This window comes from Pongo pygmaeus, chromosome 18, assembly GCF_028885625.2.
Source record: "Pongo pygmaeus isolate AG05252 chromosome 18, NHGRI_mPonPyg2-v2.0_pri, whole genome shotgun sequence".
In the NCBI taxonomy this organism is placed as follows: domain Eukaryota; kingdom Metazoa; phylum Chordata; class Mammalia; order Primates; family Hominidae; genus Pongo; species Pongo pygmaeus.
The window spans coordinates 25290189-25311427 of record NC_072391.2 but is presented as its reverse complement, the minus strand read 5'-3'; the positions used below and the strand labels follow the sequence as shown (position 1 = coordinate 25311427).

At 44.2% G+C, this 21239-nt stretch overlaps 1 protein-coding gene across 2 annotated transcripts in view; it reads left to right on the top strand.

Annotated features, from left to right (window-relative positions):
• The window catches only part of OTOA (otoancorin), a 95882-nt gene that overhangs the window by 4474 nt on the left and 70169 nt on the right, over positions 1 to 21239 (top strand). The window contains exons 2-8 of one of the 2 annotated variants that reach the window (XM_054455614.2): positions 10007 to 10101; positions 10409 to 10437; positions 10530 to 10560; positions 10678 to 10705; positions 12926 to 13013; positions 16379 to 16510; positions 18566 to 18801. In XM_054455614.2, the coding sequence (XP_054311589.2) occupies positions 10011 to 10101; positions 10409 to 10437; positions 10530 to 10560; positions 10678 to 10705; positions 12926 to 13013; positions 16379 to 16510; positions 18566 to 18801 (635 nt within the window). In that variant the 5' untranslated portion in view covers positions 10007 to 10010. Of the gene's footprint in view, positions 1 to 10006; positions 10102 to 10408; positions 10438 to 10529; positions 10561 to 10677; positions 10706 to 12925; positions 13014 to 15609; positions 15734 to 16378; positions 16511 to 18565; positions 18802 to 21239 lie in introns of those variants that run through there. The other variant, XM_054455615.2, reaches the window with a different exon arrangement.

Genomic DNA, 21239 nt, shown 5'->3' with positions numbered 1-21239 from the left:
TTTTTTTTTTTTTTTGAAACAGAGTTTCACTCTTGTCGTCCACGCCTGAGTGCAATGGGATGATCTAGGGTCACTGCAACCTCTGCCTCCCAGGTTCAAGAGATTCTCCTGCCTCAGCCTCCCGAGTAGCTGGGATTACTAGTATGCGCCACCATGCCCAGCTAAGTTTTTGTATTTTTAGTAGAGATGGGTTTTCACCGTGTTGGCCAGGCTGGTCTCAAACTCCTGACCTCAAGTGATCTGCCCGCCTCGGCCTCCCAAAGTGCTGGGATTACAGGTGTGAGCCACTGTGCCCAGACATGATGTGTTTGAATCAGGATCCAAATAAAGTCTAGATTCTACAAGGGATCAATCTTTTGTTTTTGAGTTAATAGGTTTTCTTTCTCTCTCTCTCTGTAATATATTGGCTAAAGAAACTAGGTTGTTTGTTTTGGGGAGTTTTCCACAGTCTTGATTTCTCTGGCTGCACCTAGTCTACTCAATGTCTTGGCAATGGGGGTGCCAAGGGCCTCAGTCCTTAAAACTCACCTAATTTCTCCATAAATTTACTTTCTTGGTGATGTCATTCAGGGTTTAAATACATGCTGACTATCTGGGGCTGGGTGCAGTGGGATTACATGCCTGTAATCTCAGCACTTTGGGAGCCCATGTCAGGTGGATCCCTTGAGGTCAGGAGTTTGAGACCAGCCTGGCCAACATGGTGAAACCCCGTCTCTACTAAAAATACAAAAATTAGCTGGTGTGGTGGCACAAGCCTGTAGTCCCAGCTACTCGGGAGGTTGAGGCATGAGAATCGCTTGAACCCGGGAGGCAGAGGTTGCAGTGAGCTGAGATTGCGCCACTGCACTCCAGCATGGGTGAAAGAGCGAGACTCTGTCCCCCACCCCAAAAAAACCCCAAAAACAAAACAAACAAACAAACAAACAAAAACCACTGATTATCTCTGTTTAGATAGCTGCTTCTGACCGCACCTCTCCCCAACCTGCAGGCTGAAACACCAAACTGCCTACTTGCTGTGCTGTCTGCACTCTAAAAGGCTTCTCAAGCTTAGTATGTCCAAAACTGAGCTCCAGGGATCCTCACCTAAATTTGGAACGCCCATGGTTTTCCCATCTCCCTCTCTACGTGCTCAGGCCAAGTCCTTGTCATTGTCTTTGACCTGTCTATTTCTTTTATTCCCTACATTGGATCTTTTGGTTCCGCCTTCCAAATACCTCCAAAATCCAACCACTTCTCACCACCTTCACTGCTATCAATGACCAAGTTATTGTCATCTCTTTCCTAGATTGGTCTGCCTGCTACAGCCATTGTTCCACTCCAGGGTATTCTCAACACAGCAATCAATGTGCTTGATGTGCTTGATCCAGTTAAAATAAAAGTCAGGGCCAGGCACAGTGGCTCACACCTGTAATCCCAGCCCTTTGGGAGGCTGAGGCGGGTGGATCACTTGAGGTTAGGAGTTCGAGACCAGCCTGGCTAACAGGGTGAAACCCCGTCTCTACCAAATATACAAAAATTAGCTGGGTGTGGTGGTGGGCACCTATAATCCCGGCTACTAGAGAGGCTGAGGCAAGAGAATCACTTGAGCCGGGGAGGCAGAGGTTGCAGTGAGCTGAGTTTGTGCCACTGCACTCTAGCCTGGGCGACAGAGTGAGACACCATCTCAAACAAAACAAAACAAAAAACAAAAACAAGTCAGAGCATCCATCCTGGCTAATATCCCTTCAGTGGCTCCCACCTCCCTCCAAGTAAAAGTCAGAGCGCTCACAATGGCCTGAAAGACCCTACTCACTCTGGCCCTGATACCTCTCCAACCCCATGTCCTACTGTTATATCCTCTTCATGCAATTTACTGAAGAACATGCAAATTATGCTCCTAATGTCAAAGCCTTTGCACTGTCATTTTCTTTTCTTTCTGGAACTTTCTTTCTCCAGATATTCCCATGATTCATTCCTTCACTTCCTGAGGTCTCTGCTTAAATGTCACCTCCTCAGGTCTTCCCTGACCAAACTGTCTATAATAGTACCTGCTCCTTCTTTGGCTCCTTTTTCCTACCCTGTTGTATTTTTCTCCATGGCACTCATCACTCCCTGACATAATATAGTTATTTGATTATCTATTTATTTTCTGCCTGGTTCATTCCAACACACCAGCAGTTTTGTAAACTGCTGTATTCTCAGAGCATAGAATAATGCCTGGCTCACAGCAGTACTCAACAAATATTTGAAGAATGAAAGCATGAAATAATTACACAAACATAAATATGTATTATAGCTGTGCTTGGTGCTATAAAAGAGAAGTATTGGCCTTTTCTTCTGGCTAATTGCTTTGGCCTGGTCAGAGAATTCAGGGAAGGCTTCATTGAAGACTTGAAATTTACAGTGAATTGATCTTAGCTGGGCAAAGAGGAAGGGGACGAATCCTCTGGGCCGAGGAACAGCCTGTGAGAGGGTCTTAATTTGGGGAGGATAGCACCTTGGAGGGACAGACAGATGGCCCGGGCAGGAACCTTGGGGAATGAGGGGCAAAGAGGCGGGTGATACAGCCACTGAAAAGGCTTTGGGCTTTATCTTGAGGGTAATGGGGAGAGGAGGAGGGTGACATGAGTTTATTGAGATGGTGTTTTTCAAAACAGCATCTGTTTGAAAACAGCAATCTGGTTTATTTGCTTATTTAATAAACTTGTATACAGAGCTGACTTTTTGTCAAGCCCTGTTTGAAGTGATTCACTATTAACAACTCATTTTACCCTCATACGACACAATGATGCTGGTACCATCATTAATCTCATTTTACAGACGAGAAAATTGGAGTGCAGAGAGATTAAGAAACTTGTCCAAGGCCGGGCGCAGTGGCTCACACCTGTAATCTCAGCACTTTGGGAGGCCAAAGCAGGTGGATCACTTGAGGTCAGGACTTCGAGATCAGCCTGGCCAACATGATGGGAGCCTGTCTCTACTAGAAATACAAAAATTAGCCTGGTGTGGTGGTGGGTACCTGTAATCCTAGCTACTCAGGAGGCTGAGGCAGGAGAATTGCTTGAACCCGGGAAGCAGAGGTTGCAGTGAGCCTACATTGCACCACTGCACTGCATATCAAAAAAAAAAAAAAAGAAGAAAAAAGAAAAAAAAAAGAAATATGTCCAACATCGCACAGCTAGTAAGTGGCAGAGATACGATTCAGAACAGGTGACTGGCTCCACAGTCCATGCTTTTCCATTTCTGTTTGATACTGACTTGTGAGGTATAAATTTACAGGCAATACAATGCACGCTAACTGTACAGTTCAGTGAGATCTGATAAATATATGTATCTGTGTGACAACCGCCACAATCAAGATACAAAAAATGGGGGCTGGGTGCAATGGCATCCACCTGTAATCCTAGGACTTTGGGAAGCTTGAAGGGAGGATTGCTTGAAACCAGGAGTTTGAGACTAGCTTGGGCAATATAGTGAGACCCTATCTCTAGAAAAAAAATTTTCCATCACCCCAAGAAGTTCCCTTGTGCCCTGTTGCAATAAACTTTTCCCATTGCACCCTAATAATGCCCCAGACCATTCCTAATTTGTTTTGTGTCACTGAAGATTATTCTGCATAACCTAGAGTTTCACAGAAATTGAATCATATGTTATGTGGTTTTTTTTGACTGGCTTATTTTGCTCAGCATAAGCACAATGTTTCTGAGGTTCATCTGTGTTGTTGCCTATATCAGTAGTGTGTTCCTTTTCCTATGCATATAATTGTGTTTTTTCCCTTTGGGTGCTTAAAAATTTATTATTTTATTTATTTAAAAAATTGACATATACGCTGGGCACGGTGGCTCACACCTGTAATCCCAGCACTTTGGGAGGCCGAAGCAGGCAGATCACCAGAGGTCAGGAGTTCCAGACCAGCCTGACCAACATGGTGAAACCCCGTCTCTACTAAAAATACAAAAATTAGCTGGGTGTGGTGGCGCATGCCTGTTATCCCAGCTACTCGGGAGGCTGAGGCAGGAGAATCGCTTGCACCTGGGAGGCAGAGGTTGCAGTGAGCGGAGATTGTGCCACTACACTCCAGCCTGGGTGACAGAGTGAGACTCCATCTCAAAAATAAAAATTGACATGTAATAATTGTACATATTTATGGGGTACATAATGATGTTTTGATGTGTGTAATGTATGGTGATCAGATCAGGGTAATTAGCATGTCTGCCGTCTCAAACATTTCTCATTTCTTTCTGTTCAATATCCTCCTTCTAGCTATTTGAAACTATATATTATTGTTAACTATTGTCATCCTACAGTGGTACAGAATACTATAACTAAATTAAAAAAAAATTGTGTGGCCAGGGATGGTGGCTCATGCCTGTATTCCTAGCACTTTGGGAGGCCGAGGTGGGAGGATTGCTTGAGGCCAGGAGTTTGAGATCAGCCTGGGAAACATAGCAAGAACCCATTTCTACAAGAACTGAAAAAGTTAGCTGGGCATGGTAGTGCATGCCTGTAGTCTCAGCTCCTCAGGAGGCTGAGGCCAGAGGATCGCTTGAACCCAGGAGTTCAAGGCTGCAGTAAGCCATGATCATGCCACTGCACTGCAGGCTGGGTGACAGAGAAACACTCTGTCTCTCAAAAAAATAAAAAAGAATTTGAAATAACTACAGATTCATAGCGAAGTTGCAAAAGAAATATCCTGTGTACTCTTCACCCAGTTTCCCCCATTGGTTACATGTTATGTAACAACAGTACCATATAAAATTCAGGAAATCATGGTACAAATTCAGGGCTTATTCAGATTTCACTAGTTTTACATGCACTTCTTTGTGTGTATATTTTATATCGTTTTCTTCAATTTTGTGACGTGTAGATTAATGTAAAGCTACCCTAATCAGGACCCAGAACTCTCCTGGTGATCACAAGCCTCCTTCATGCATCCCTTGATAGCCTTATCTCCCTCTCCCCATGGCAAATACTAACCTGTTCTGCATTTCTATAATTTTGTTTCAAGAATGTTTTATAATTGGAATCATCAGTATATAACTTACAGTGATTGGTTTTCTTCCCTCAGCATAATTCCCTTTAGGTCCATCAAAGTTGTTGCCTGTATCAATAGCTCATCCCTTTTCATTGCTGAGTAGTATTCAATGGCATGGACTTATCACAGTTAGTTTAACCATTCACCTATGGAATGACATTTAGATTGATTCAATTTTTTGACTACTATGGATAAAGATGCTATGAACATTTGTGTACAGGTTTTTTTGTTGTTTGTTTTCTTTTTTTTTTTTTTTTGAGATGGAGTCTTGCACTGTCGCCCAGGCTGGAGTGAGGTGGTGCAATCTTGGCTCACTGCATCACTGCAAGCTCTGTCTCCTGGGTTCATGCCATTCTCCTGCCTCAGCCTCCCAAGTAGCTGGGACTACAGGCACCCGCCACCAGGCCCAGCTAATTTTTTTGCATTTTTAGTAGAGATAGGGTTTCACTGTGTTAGCCAGGATGGTCTCGATCTCCTGACCTCATGATCCACCCGCCTCAGCCTCCCAAAGTGCTAGGATTACAGGCGTGAGCCACTGTGCCAGGCCTGTGTCCAGGTTTTTATGTGAACATAAATTTTCATTTTTCTGGGATAAATGCCCAAGAGTGCAATTGTTAGGCTGTATGTTAAGTACACATTTAATTTTATAAGAAACAACAAAACTATTTTCCAGAATAGCTGTACCATGTTATATTCTCATCAGCAATGTGTGAGTGATCCAGTTTCTCCTCATCCTTTCCAGTTAATGGCATTATGGTTATATTTACTTATTTATTTTTGAGATGAAGTCTCACTCTGTTGCCCAGGCTGGAGTGCAGTGGCGCAATCTTGGCTCACTGCAACCTCTGCCTCCCAGTCACTGCAACCTCCGCCTCCTCGGTTCAAGCAATTCTCCTGCCTTAGCCTCCTGAGTAGCTGGGACTACAGGGATGAGCCACCACGCCCGGTGGTGTATTTTTGTATTTTTAGTAGAGATGGGTTTTCACCATGTTTGCCAGGCTGGTCTCGAACTCCTGATCTCAGGTGGTTCACCCACCTCAGCCTTCCAAAGTGCTGGGATTACAGGCGTGATTCGCTGCACCTGGCTTCATTATGGTTATTTTTTATTTTAGCCATCTGATAGGTCTGTGATTATATTGTAGTTTCAATGGTCATTTTCCTAATGGCTAATAATGCTGAGTATCTTCCCATGTGTTTATTTGCTATCTGTATATATACTTTGATGATATATCTGCTCATGTCTTCTGCTCATTTTCTGATTGGATTGCTTATTTATTTATTTTTTAGTTTTGAGAGTTTTTTCAATATAGTCTAGATGCAACTCCTTTTTGTTGGATTTAAATTTTTTTTTTTTTTTTTTTTTTAGCGATTTGATTATTATATGCCTTGGCATGGCTTTATTCATGATTCCTCTGCTTGGGGTTGGTTGAGCTTCTTGGATCTGTGGATCTGTAGTTCTATCAAACTTTACACAAATTTGGTCATGATATCATGTTTTTTTTCTCTTTCTTTCTTTCTTTCCTTCCTTCCTTCCTTCTTTCTTTCTTTCTCTCTCTCTCTCTTTCTTTCTTTCTATCTTTCCCTCCCTCCCTCCTTTCTTCCTTCCTTCCTTCCTTCCTTCTTTCCTTCCTTCCTTCTTTCTTTTTCTTTCTCTTTCTCTTTTTTTTTCAGTCTCGCTCTGTCACCCAGGCTGGAGTGCAGTGGTGCAATCTTGGCTCACTACAACTTCCGCCTCCCAGGTTCAAGTGATTCTTGTGCCCAGGCTCCTGAGTAGCTGGGATTACAACCATCACACCTGGCTAATTTTTTTTTTTTTTTTTTTGTAGAGATGGGGCTTCACCATGTTGGCCAGGCTGGTTTTGAACTCTTGGCCTCTAGTGATTTGCCCGCCTCAACCTTCCAAAGTGTTGGGATTACAGGCATGAGCCACTGTGCCCTGCTAATGATTTACTCAGATATTTTTCTGCCACCCCCTCCTTTCCTGGGACTCCAATTACACAATTTCAAATAGTTTCATATTGCTCCAGAGCCCTCTTAATTTTTTCAGTCTTTTTCTCCCTGCATTTTACTTTGGATAATTTATTTTGCTATGACTTCAAGTTCACTATTTTTTCTTCTGCAGGGTCTAATATGCTGTTAACTCTATCCAGTGTATTTTCATTTCAGATATTGTATTTTTATCTCTAGAAGTTCCTCTTGGGGTTTTTTTCATACCTACCATGTCTCTTCCTTTAACATGTTCACAGTTTTGCCTACTTTCTTGAACTTACAGAGTATATTTATAATAAACATCCTTGTCCATTAATTGGATCTTCTGTGTCATTTCTGGATCTGTTCTGTTGATTGGATTTTTCTCCTGATAATCAGCCATATTTTCCTGCTTCCTAGTATGCCTGGTAATTTTTATTTATTTATTAAAAAATTTCTTTGGGACAGGGTCTCACTCTGTCACCCTGGCTGGAGTGCAGTGGCATAATCATGGCTCACTGCAGCCTCAACTTTCCAGGCTTCAGTGATCCTCCCACCTCAGCCTCCTGAGTAGTTGGGCACCTGCCACATCCCTGGCAAATTTTTGCATTTTTGGTAAAGACAGAGTTTCACCATGTTGCCCAGGCTGGTCACAAACTCCAGAGCTCAGGCAGTTCACCCTCCTTGGCCTCCCAAAGGGCTAGGATTATAGGCATGAGCCACTGTGCCTGGTCTGCCTGAAAATTTTTGATTGGATACTGGACACTTTGGATTTTACATTGCTGGATTTTTTTTTTCTCTTTTTTCTTGCTCCATCTTCTGGTTTTCTAAAGTTTCTGGGTTTTATGACACTGCTTTAAATATTATTGGGTTTTGTTCTGGAATGCAATTCAGTTACTTGGAATCAATTAGATCCTTCCAAGACTTGCTTTTGAGCTTTGTTAGGGCACATCTAGAATAAACTTTAGCCTAGGGCTAATTTGGCCTATCATGGAGGCAATTATTCTTTGATGATTGACCCTGTTGCCCAATGTATTTGGAGGTTTTTCCATTGCAGCTTGTAGGAGCTATTCTCATTCCCCTGTGAGGTCCAAGGATTGTTCTGCCTACTGGTGGTTCATTCTCCAGCCTCAGATGGTTTCTTACATGCATAGGTAGATAAGTATTCAGGCAAAGTCTCAAAAGACCCTTCTTCAGATCTCCAGAACTTTCTCTCTGTGCAACTTCCTCCTCTCCAAGTATTCTTCTTATGGATTCTAGCTGCCTTGATTTCCCTGAAGTTCCACTCTGTCTCTTCTGCTCAGTGAGATCTGTAGGCTGTTTGGATTCTCCCTCCTTGTGCTATGGAATGGAGACTCCAGGAAGTGATCAGGAGCAATTATAGAGCTCAGCTTGTTTGCTTTCCTTGCTCAGGGATCTTAGTCTTGTGCTACCTGCTGCCCAATGTCTGAAAAACATTTGCGTCCACATATTTCAGCCAGCTTTTTAATTATTTGAGGCAGGAAGGTTTACCCACTACCAATTACTCCATCATAGCTAGAATAAAATTATAACTAATTTCTTTTTACTGTTATTACTGAGTGGTATCCCACTGAATGGAGATACCATGTTTAACCTTTCACCTGTTATTGGATATATGATTGTTTCCAACATCTGGCTACTATGAATGAAGCTATATAAATCTTTGTGTAGACATGTTTTCATTTCTCTTGCTTAAATACCTAGGGGTGGCATTTCTTGATCATAGGGTATTGTATATTTAACTCTGTAAGACACTGTCAAACAGTTTTTCCAAGCAGCTGTATCAGAGTTTCTGTTGTTCCGTATCATCACCAACATTTGATAGTCAGTCTTTGAAATTTTTGCCCATTCTAGTGCCTTTTAGTGGTCTCGTTTTGAGTTTAATTTGCTAGTTCTTGTTAGCTAATGTTGTGATAATCGTTTGTGTGCTTATTAGCCATTTTTACATCTGTTTTTATGAAGTTTAGCTTCATATCTTTTTTTTTTTTTTTTTTTTGAGACGGAGCCTTGCTCTGTCGCCCAGGCTGGAGTGCAGTGGTGTGATCTCGGCTTACTGCAAGCTCTGCCTCCAGGGTTCACGCCATTCTCCTGCCTCAGCCTCCCAAGTAGCTGGGACTACAGGTGCGTGCCACCACGCCCGTCTAATTTTTTTGTATTTTTATTAGAGATGGGGTTTCACCGTGTTAGCCAGGATGGTCTGGATCTCCTGACCTTGTGATCCGCCCACCTCGGCCTCCCAAAGTGCTGGGATTACAGGCGTGAGCCACTGCGCCTGGCCAACTTCATATCTTTTTAACATTTTTTCCCCTTGGCTTGTATATCTTCTTATTGAATTATAAGAGTAGTTTTTATATTCTGGATATAAATTTCTTGCAGATAAAATAGAGTCTAAACTTTTTTTTTTCCAGACAGAGTCTTGCTCTGTTGCCCAGGCTGGAGTGCAGTGGCACAATCTTGGCTCACTGCAACCTCTACCTCACAGATTCAGGCACTTCTCCTGTCTCAGCCTCCCAAGTAGCTGGGTCTACAGACATGCGCCACCATACCCAGTTAATTTTTTATTTTTAGTAGAGACAGGGTTTCACTATGTTGGCCAGGCTGGTGTTGAACTCCTGACCTCAAGTGATCCACCCACCTTGGCCTCCCAAAGTGCTGGGATTACAGGTGTGAGCCACCATGCTTGGCCCAGAGTCTACTTTTGACTATACCTTTTTGCTGGATTGAGAGGAGTTGGGGGTAGTGGTAAGATAAACAGGCCACTGTAGTCACCAAGAAGAGAGATGATAGTGTCTTAGACTAGAATGGGGGTTTAGAAGGAGGAAAGTAGGTGAGTTTTAAAATTATTTTTTAAAAAGACTTCAAGGGATTCTGAGTCTACTTGGTTTTTCCTTTTGTCTTCTGAATGTCCATATATATATATATGTTTATATACATGTATATATGTGTATGTGTATATATATATTAAAAAAACATGAATAACTTCTATTCTTAAATTAACTACAGGAGAATGTCTCAGGAACCTACAACATACTCCCTTTTCCTATTCCTTTTTCTGAGCCATGGAGTGTCGAGTTATACAGTGCCAAATTCCAGGCAGGGTAAGTCCTGAGGGAAGAACACCCTTTGTGGTTTCCACACAGTTTAGGGAATGAGGTGGGATAGATACATTAGGTACATGATGCTGTAAGTTGTTTTTGGGGGTGTGTGTGTGCATGTATGATTTTTCAGGATTATTCTAAGAGGATTTTTCAAGCCATGGTTTTCTCAGAGTGGACAGTTATAATTAAAATTCACTAAAAATTTCCTTCATGAGTGGCTTTCTGGGGCTTTTCCTCTAACCCATATTTGTAGTTTTGAAGGTCACATAATTCAATTCTAGTTATACATTCAATGGCTTTCTTACAGATTTGCATCCATTGTTGCAAAAAATGGCGGTGAGTATTCTATTTTCTGTTAATCAGAGTCCCCTCTACTGGAATTGCCAACTTTTGGATGTTATACTTGATGTTATCTCTTTGCCTTTTAGGAAGAAATAATAGATGGAAGCTATCTGAATGGTAATGTGCCCCCTTGATCTCCACTTGCTTCTTCTAAGAATTTCAAACAGAATGCAGCTGTGATGTCTCTGGAATGATTCCTTTTAAAGATGTCTCTTCATTTTATTCCCATTGTAGCACTGCTGGATCTCATACAGTTTCAAAGGTAACCTGCCCTAGAGGAGAGGGGAAGGGATGGTATAGATTTTTAATAAAAATTCTTAATGGAAGTCTCTTAATTGTAAAAAGTAATATGTGCTCATTACAAAAAATGTCAATCAATGCACAATGTTTTAAAAGTCAACACCCTTGCTCCACGGACATCATTCCTCCTCACTCTAGCATAAGAGCCGATTTTTTTTTTTTTTTTGGACGGAGTTTTGCTCTTGTTGCCCAGGCTGGAGTGCAGTGGTGCTATCTTGGCTCACTACTGCAACCTCTGCCTGTGGGGTTCAAGCAATTTTCCTGCCTCAGCCTCCTGAGTAGCTGGGATTACAGGCACCTCTCACCATGCCCGACTAATTTTTCTATTTTTAGTAGAGATGGGTTTTCACCACGTTGGCCAGGCTGGTCTCAAACTCCTGACCTCAGGTGATCCGCCCGCCTCGGCCTCCCAAAGTGCTGGGATTACAGGCGTTAGCCACCACACCCGGCCTAAGAGCTGAAATTTATTGAGTGCTTTCTATATAGTGGGTATTCTACTAAGTGCTTGGTATAGAAACAATCTAATCCTCACAAGTGCCACACAAGGTAGGTCCTGTTGTTATCCCATTGCACACAATGGTGAAACTGAGGTCCAGGGAGGGTAAATCAAGGACACACAACTGGGATGTGAACCAGTGGCCTGGCTCCAGGACCCATTCCCTTTACTGTTGCGCTATAAGCTGCATACAGACAGATACCACGGACATGGGGCAGGGAACTAGGTAGTGTGGAAACGCCAATATTAAGAAACAATTCTAATATGATGAGTACTATGATGGATAAGAAATAGGGATCTTGGGGCCCCAAGTCAGGGATACCCAGTTAAAGTGAAAGATCCCCATAACCACTCCTTTCCCTAAGATAACACCAATGGGTAATTTTGGATATATTCTTTCAGTCTAAGTATTTTATTTATTTATTAATTTATCCATCCATCCATCCATCCATCCATCCATCCATCCATCCATCCATCCATCCATCTCTTTATAAGATTACAGGCTGGGTGCCGTGGCTCATCCCTGTAATCCCATCACTTTGGGAGGCCAAGGTGGGAGGATCACTTAAGGCCAGGAGTTCCAGCCCAGCCTGGCCAACATGGCAAAACTCAGTCTCTACTAAAAATAGAAAAATGAGCTGGGTGTGGTGGTGCACGCCTGTAATTCCATCTACTTGGAAGGCTGAGGCAGGAGAATCGCTTGAACCTGGGAGGCGGAGGTTGCAGTGAGCTGAGATTGCACCACTGCACTCCAGCCTGGGTGACAGAGTGAGACTCTGTCTCCAAAAAAAAAAAAAAAAAAAAAAAAACGAGAAAAGGCTATTCATGGGCATTTACTGGTTGGGCACTGTCTTACACAATTTTCATGTGTGAACAAATTTTAATCTCACAGTCGTTAGCCATATTTCATATAAAGGGAAACTGAGGCATAAGAAAATTTAGCAAATTGTCTCAAGTCACACAACTAAGCGATGGAACTAGGATTCAAATCCACTTTGGAGCCCACACTCCTAACTATGCTATTCCAGCCTCTCATGGTATACCTAGCATCTTCTTTTTTAAATGTACATCTTTCTAACGCAATCAGTTTGGATTTCAGTCAATCTAAGCAGATTGTTACAGGAATTAGAATATTGCATACAGCTTAGAAATTTGGGAATTGGCTTTGAGAGAATGGGATCCAGGCAGATTCCTAGAATTGGAAACTCTCCTGTCACTGTGCCTGGTTAAGAAATTTTTTACTTCAGGCTGGATGCAGTGGCTCACTCCTGTAATCCCAGCACTTTGGGAGGCAGAGGTGGGAGGATTGCTTGAGCCCAGGAGTTTGAGACCAGCCTGGGCAACATAGTGAGACCCCATCTCTACAAAAAATAAACAAAATTAGCTGGGTGTGGTGGCATGCACCTGTGATCCCAGCTGCTTGGGTAGCTGAGGTTGGAAGATCACTTGGGCTGGGGAGATTGAGGCTGCAGTGAGCCGTGATCGTGCAACAGAGCAAGATCCTGTTTCAAAAAAAAAAAGAAAAGAAAAAAGGAAGGAAAAGAAAAGAGAAACCTCCCACTTCCAAGCACAAAGTCCTAACACCCCTGGTCCATCCCTACCTGTCCCCTGGGCACTTAGCTAGTACAGTAGTGCTTGTAGGAGAATCTGTCATTGTGATCTTTTCCTGTCTATCTTCAACTGAAGCTCCCACTTGTGGACGGATGACCTGTCCCACAGAGTCCTGGCCTATCTGAATTCCCGGAATGTTGCCTTCACCATCCCCAGCCTGCAGGTGTGTACCTGAGACCCATCTATATGTTCCCATCTCAGTGCTCAGGGATTGCAAACTCAGGGGCCAGGTAAGTTGGAGAAGTGGGCTGGATGTAGAGATAGTCTTTGCTTCTCCAAGGAAAAGGGTTCTGTCCAGTTTTTCTTGAAACGTGATATAAGCTATTTTGTCTTTCTTTCATTTTCCCACCTTTGATGAAGACATGGTATATTAGGATATAGGCTGAGCTGCTATAACAAAAAGACCCCCCAGATGACAGCAGCTCAAACAATTTAGTTTATTTCTTTCTCGTACAATAGTCCAGAGCTAAGTGGGAAAGCCACAGAGAAAAGGCAGCTCTATTCCATGAGGTTCTCCAAGGACCCAGGTTCCTTTTATCTTTTTGCTTTGTCATCTCCTGGGGAGTTATTGCCATGTGGTGGAAACACCTCTTCCCTTCTCCAATCCAGGGGAGGGGTGGGAAGAAGAAGACAAGGATAAGCATCTTCTCTTCTGAGGATATGACTTGCAAGTTACACAATTCCCTCTGCACACATTAGCTTGGCTCACACACCGTAGTCACATCTTACTGCAAAGGAGCCATGTACCCAACTAAAAGTTGAAGGGGTCAATTGATGAAAAGCAGCGAGAGAGTGGCTATTTGGATATAGTGATCAGTCTTTCTACCATGGGTCCAAGAAATGTACTTTTTCCTCTTTTAACTCTACTGTAATGAAAACAATAGCACAAGTGTGTTGATAGGTGGCAAAGGATATTTGCCTTAAGGGGAAATAGGGCTCATGCCTGTGGTGGTGACTGCGGTGAACTGCACAGCACCTGCCCGACTATTAGCCTAGTGTGGCATGTTGTGTCTTTATCATCACACTGTGGATAACACAGAAAATTGGAGAAAAATTCTTTCAGTATTGAGAAACAATTATTCAGTTTAGCAAAAGGCCATTTATGTCATTAATTAATGAATAAAGTTCTGACATATGTCTTCATTGTTTCCATTTTTACTTAGGTTTTAATGAAAATGGAAACATCAACCAACATTGATATCACAAATATACTCAGAGAGCTTGTTGTCTGCCAGGTCCCAGGACAGCCACTAGCTGGAGGTGGCTGTTGGCCCCACATGGCATCTGCTTTTCTTCTCTTCTTCATCAGTCAGGGCAAATGAAAGAGAAGCAATGCTTGCCCCTTTTCTCTCTAGCAGTAATGGATACTCATGAGATGTATCTACTTTAACCTGATACGTCTCTTCCTGTGTATATGCCATATTTATTTATTCATTCAATATGTACTGAGTTAACTCTGCTTTCTGCCAGGCATAGATCCAGACACTGAGGACTCAGTAGAGAACAAGACAGTCATGATACTACCCACAAGGACCTTTCATTTTAAGGGTGAGGCTTTAAGTAAGCTATTATTCACCTTGGTCAAGATAGAGAATAATAGCTGGCACTACTGAGCACCTACTGTGTGCTAGCCACTATTGAAAACACGTTACACACTCAATCCTCATAATAACTCTATGTGGTAAGTCCTCTTATTGCCTCCATTTTGCAGATAAGAAAACTGAGGCCCAGAAGTGTTGCTGATTTAGCAAATAAAAATACAGATATGGCTCTGTGTGGTGGCTCATGCCTGTAATCCCAGGACTTTGGGAGGCATAGGTGGGAGGATTGCTTGATACTAGGAGTTGGAGACAACCCCTGGCAACATAGCGAGACCCTGTCTCTACAAAAACAAACAAAAAATTAGCTGAGTATGGTGGTGTGGCCTGTAGTCCCAGCTTCTTGGAAGACTGAGGCAGGAGGATTGCTTGAGCCCAGGAGTTTGAGGTTACAGTGAGCTATGATCATACCACTGCATTCCAGCCTGGGCAGCAGAGCAAGACCCCATCTCTAAAACAAAAACAAAAAACAAATGTCCAATTTCGTTTCAATTTCAGATAAATAATGCGTGATTTTTTTTTCGAGACAGAGTCTCACTCTATTGCCCAGGCTGGAGTGCAGTGGTGCCACCTCAGCTCACCGCAACCTCTGCCTCTCAGGTTCAAGCGATTCTCTTGCCTCAGCCTCCTGAGTAGCTGGGACTACAGGTGCATGCCATCATACCTGGCTAATTTTTGTATTTTTAGTAGAGATGGGATTTCACTATATTGGCCAGGCTGGTCTCAAACTCCTGACCTCATGATCCGCCTGTCTTGGCCTCCCAAAATGCTGGGATTACAGGTGTGGACCACCGTGCCTGGCAAACAATGAGTGATTTTTTAAGTTAAGTATGTCCTATGCAACATTTGAGACATACTTATACTAAAAAAAAATGTGTAATTTTTCCCGAAATTCAAATTTAACTGAGCATCCTCTATTTTACCCAGCAACCCTAGTTAAGTAACTTGTCCAAGCCACACAGCTAGTAAGTGTCAAGGCGGGGATTTGCACGTGGCTTGTCTGGGTCTAGAGTTCACCTTTTGCCCATGACATCACACTGGGCATGTCTGTTTAAGGGAGGTTTAGAGAACAATTCCCCAGACAGCAGAGGAAATCTCTTTCAGGAGAGGCTGATGGCTTCTGCTCCTTGCCCTGTACAGGGCGCCACAGAGTTTGTTCATTTCGCCTGTATTTTGCTCCTGCGCTGGTAGCTTGGGTTTGGCCACAGTGCCATCTGGGGTTCTAAACTTCCTGGACAAAGGCCAGCTGCTGTGGATGGGAAACTCAATCACCTACAGGGACCAGGCAGGCCATGGAATGGGGGAATCGGGCAGGCTGGGCCTGAGAGTTACTTCAACAAGCAGCTGTCCCTTGGCTTGCCAATTATTACCAAAAAGGGGATGTGCGCCCGGTGTTGCCAAACCTTTACGTTTTTCAGGAGAAGTTGGAAATCTTGATCTTCTGAGGAATCCCCTTATTATTATTTTTTTTTAGATGGAGTCTCGCCCTGTCACCAGGCTGGAGTGCAGTGGCGTGATCTCGGCTCACTGCAACCTCCGCCTCCCGGGTTTAAGCGATTCTCCTGCCTCAGCCTCCCAAGTAGCTGGGACTACAGGCGTGCGCCACCACACCCAGCTAATTTTTGTATTTTTAGTAGAGACGGGGTTTCACCATGTTGGCCAGGATGGTCTTGATCTCTTGACCTCGTGATCCACCTGCCTCGGCCTCCCAAAGTGCTGGGATTACAGGCATGAGCCACTGCACCCGGCCTCTCATTTTTAAATGTTGGCTGCTAATGAGGAAATTTGGAGGTGGCCAAACGAGACTGCTGGCCACTAGTTGTGGTCTCTGCAGGGAATGAGGTGGCCGGGCCGGGCTGCTGGCCATGGTGCTGACCATGTGCTCCTGCTCTTTCTGTTCTCACCGAGTCTCCCAACACCCCAAATACAGGCAGCCGTGGAAAACCACCTGGAGCAGCGTCTGCATCAGCCCCAGAAGCTGCTGGAGGACCTGAGGAAGACAGATGCCCAGCAGTTCCGCACTGCCATGAAATGCCTCTTAGAAGACAAGAAGGACCGCTTGGTGAGGCGCCCTTGGCATCCCGGGGATAGAGGAAGTCTAGCACCACGTGGTGTTTGTTGAATTGAATAAAATGGAGCCTGACTTAGGCCTTGGCCCTTCATTGTCTCTTCCTCTCTCCTTCTGCCTCCTCCAACCCCTGGGAGCTTTAGGATCTAAGTTTTCTCACTTACTTTCTCCAAAGTTAAAATGAAGAGCCTTACAATTTTTTATTTTATTTTTGTTTTAGACAGAGTCTCACTCTCACTCAGGCTGGAGTGCAGTGGCACAATCTCAGCTCACTGTAACTTCTGCCTCCTGGGTTTAAGTGATTCTTGTGCCTCAGCCTCCCAAGTAGCTGGGATTACAAGTGTGCCCCACCATGCCTGGCTAATTTTTGTATTTTTAGTGGAGACGAGATTTTGCCAGGCTGGTCTCAAACTCCTGGCCTCAGGCAATTTGCCTGCCTTGGCCTCCCAAAGTGCTGGGATTACAGGTGTGAGCCACTATGCCTGTCCTAATTCATATTTTTGTCAGTACTAAGAAATGAGGGGTCCTAATTAAGGATCTGAGGATCTGCTGGTTGTTTGGGTCAATAAACATCCACTAATAAAAATTACTACGCACCAGTGGACACAGAGATCCTCCTGCACTCAAGGAGCTCACAGTCTGGAGGGGAGACAAAAAACAGAAACAGTTAATTTCCACAGAATGAGGTTAGTGATCCAAGAATATCACAAAGCAAGGCCTCTGAGACCTTAAAAACTGGGACTTAAAAAAGGTAAGTCATTTGCTCAGGACACACAGATAATGGAGGCCCTGGGATTGGAACCTGGGAATGCCTGACCCTAGTACCCATGGGGCTTAACCTGTAGGAGTGTCATGAAAATTAATCAGATGATGCGTTTGCTCCAAGCTTGGCACAGTAGAGTCAATGCTCAGTAAAATGGAGGCTTTTTTTTTTTTTTTCTTAGAGACAGGGGCTTGCTCTGTCATCCAGGCTGGAGTGCAGTGGTGTAATTATAGCTCACTGCAGCCTTGATATCCTGAGCCCAAGTGATCCTCCCACCTCAGCCTCTCAAGCAGCTAAGACTACAGGTGTGCACTAGCACACCCAGCTAATTTAAAAAAATTTATTTTTTAGGGATGGGGTCTCCCTATGTTGCCCAGGCTGGTCTCAAACTCCTGGGCTCAAGTGATCAACCTGCCTCAGCCTCCCGACATGCTGGGGTTATAGATGTGAGCCACTGTGCCAGGCCAATCAGTCCTTTTCAAAAGCTCCCCAGATGGGCTGGGCATGGTGGCTCATACCTGTAACCCTAGCACTTTGGGAGGTTGTAGGCAGATTGCTTGATCCCAGTAGTTTGAGACCAGCCTGGCCAACATGGCAAAACTCCATCTCTACAAAAAACAGCTGAGCGTGGTGGTGTGTGCCTGTAGTCCCAGCTACTTGGGAGGCTGAGGTGGGAGGATTGCTCAATCCCAGGAGGTTGAGGCTGCAGTGAGCTATAATCACACCGCTGCACTGCAGACTGGGTGACAGAGCGAGACCCTGTCTCAAAAATAAAATAAAACTTTAAAAAAGCTCCCCAGGTGATTCTGATGTGCACCCAGAGATGAGAACCACGGGCTTGGAGGAAAGACACATGAGTTCCTTTAATGCATTATAGAGTTTGGTTCACGATGCCCTGGGGCCACATAAGGGAGGGAAATCTGATCTGAAGTAGGAAGTTGGAGAGATCAGAGACTTCACCAAGGAAATGGCAATGGAGCCCAGACTTAAAGGATGAGCTAGATTTCGCCAGAAAAAGGAAAGATGCAGAATTCCAGGTAGACCAAGGGCCTGAGGTATGCCGGTCAGGTGTATCTGGAGAGTGGGGAGGCTCCAGAGTTAGTGGAGCAGGTAAAGGCCTTCACTTTGTTCTGCAGGGAATGTAAAGTTCTAGAAGTTTCAACATAGCAGCATGGTGTTAAACAGTGATCCTGACTTTCCCCACTGTTGCAATGTGTGGTCCCACCCAGGACTTCCAGATTGAGAGGCAACTCTCAAGCTGACCCTGGCTTCTGTCATTGCTTTAGGACCTGAAAGACATCATCATCGACTTAGGAGAGATTCGAGAACGAGCCTTGCAGAGCCCTGGCGTGAACCGCAGCCTGTTTCTCATCACACTGGAGAGGTGTTTCCAGGTGCTGAACTCCCTGGAGTGTGTGGAGATCCTGGGCAAGGTGCTGAGGGGTTCCTCAGGCAGCTTTCTCCAGCCAGACATCACAGAGCGGCTCCCTCGGGATCTGCGCGAGGATGCCTTTAAGAACCTGTGAGTGGTTCCTCCGACCTTTTTTTTTTTTTTTTTTTGGAGATGGAGTTTCACTCTGTCACCCAGGTTGGAGTGCGGTGGCGCAGTCTCGGCTCACTGCAACCTCCACCTCCCAGGTTCAAGTGATTCTCTTGCCTCGATTCCAAGTAGCTGGGACTACAGGAGCACCTACCACACCCGACTAAGTTTTGTATTTTTGTAGAGATGGAGTTTCACCATGTTGGCCAGGCTGGTTTTGAACTCCTGACCTCAAGTGATCCACCTGCCTTGGCCTCCCAAAGTGCTTGGATTACAGGCGTGAGCCACTGTATCCAGCCGCTCCCACCTTCTTAACTCATCACACTATCCTTCAGGGGCTGACGTGAGAATTCAAAGAGATATCACCTGGCAGCAGGGAGAAGACAGGTGGGGACAGGTTGATATGCACGTTTTGGAGCAAAAGCTTAACATCTGTAGAGTTAGGCTGGGTGTGGTAGCTCACACCTGTGATCTCAGCACTTTGGGAAGCAGAGGTGGGGGGATCATGAGGTCAGCAGTTTGAGACCAGCCTGGCCAACATGGTGAAACCACGTCTCTACTAAAAATACAAAAATTAGCTGGGCATGGTGGTGGGTGCCTGTAATCTCAGCTACTTGGGAGGCTTGAGGCAGGAGAATTGCTTGAACCTGCAAGGTGGAGGTTGCAGTGAGTCGGGATCAGCTGCACTCCAGCCTGGGTGACAGAGTGAGACTCCATCTCAAAAACAAAAACAAACAAACAAAAAAACAAAAAAACCCACATAAATAAATACAGTGGGAAAAAAAGTGTTACTAAATCCTAGCTAGATATGTTGCTTGCTTAAGTGTGTTAGTCAGGTTGGGCTGTTATAACAAAAATACCATAGACTGTGTGGCTAATAAACAACAAGCATTTATTTCTCATGGTTCTAGAGGCTGGGAAGTCCAAGATCAAGGTGCTGACAGACTTGGTGTCTGGTGAGGGCTCGCTTTCTGGTTTATAGGTGGCACCTTCTCGCCGTGTCCACTTGTGGTGGAAGGGGTGAGCAAGCCCTCTGGGATCTCTTTTATAAGGGCACTAATCCCATTCATGAGGTATCCAGCCTCATGACCAAACCACCTCCTCAAAACTCCACCTCTTAATACCTTCATGTTGGGAGTTAGGATTTCAACACATGAAATTTGGGGAAACGCAAACATTCAGTCCACAGCACAAAGGCTCTGAGCCTGGGTCTTTTTCTATTGATTTAAAAACAATCTGAGTGTGTTTTAAAGATTCACTGGCACTAAACTGAGACTTCGTTCTTGAGGGATAGCAGAAGGAGTAACAGAGCACTGAAAAAGGAGGACTTTTCTTCTTTTGAGACGCCGTGCCAGCTTAGATTGGTTACACCTAGCCCTGCATGAAATTGCGCTTTGATGTAAACCAAATTCGAGGACTGTGTCTAGGACTTGAAGGGCCATAGGCATGACAACCACCACCAACTCCCTCCTTTTACTAATCGTAGCACTTTATGGCCATAAAGCACTCTTTCTAAATCTAAAAATGATTTAGAAGAAGGAAAAGACCAATATGATGATAACAATGTGGGAGATTCCTTTTATCTTTTGCAGCCAAAGGACAGCAGGGAAAATAGACAGTATGCTGACCTCATCGTTTCTCTAGGTTGTCAGTTTTTTTTCACTAAGATATATATACATGAAACCCTTTTGCTCTGCAGGCTATTACACTATTCCTTTCAAATTCAGCATCTCCTCTCTCCTCCGTTCATGCAGGTTGTGGAAGAGAACATCATTGGGAGAGAGAGTTTATTGGTTACTGCTCACCTGAGTAAGCAGTAAGCCCAAGTGGCAGAAAAACCCATTCAAACTGGCTTGAAGCAAAAAAGGAATTATTGGAACATGTAATTGAATAGTTTTAGGTGTAGGGCTGACTTCAGACACAGCTGGATCCAGAGACTCAAATGATGCCATCAGGAACATCTTTGGCTCTTTGTCTTATATGCTGAAAACCACTGAATTGTGTACTTTATTTATTTAATTTTTTTTTTTTTTGAGACAGAGTTTCACTCTTGTTGCCCAGGCTGGGAGTGCAATGGCCCCATCTCGGCTCAGTGCAACCTCTACCTCCCAGGTTCAAGTGATTCTCCTGTCTCAGCCTCCCAAGTAGCTGGGATTACAGGTGCATGCCACCACGCCTGGCTACTTTTTGTATTTTTAGTAGAGACAGAGTTTCATCATATTGGTCAGGCTGGTCTCGAACTCCTGACCTCAGGTGATTGGCCTGCCTTGACCTCCCAAAGTGCTGGGATTACAGGTGTGAGCCACTGCACCCGGCCCAATTGTGTACTTTAAATGGGTGAATTGTAAGGTGTGTGAATTATATCTCAACAGAGCTGCCCCCACTTCCCCAAAAAAGGACCAAGAGGTGAGGAAGTGGAG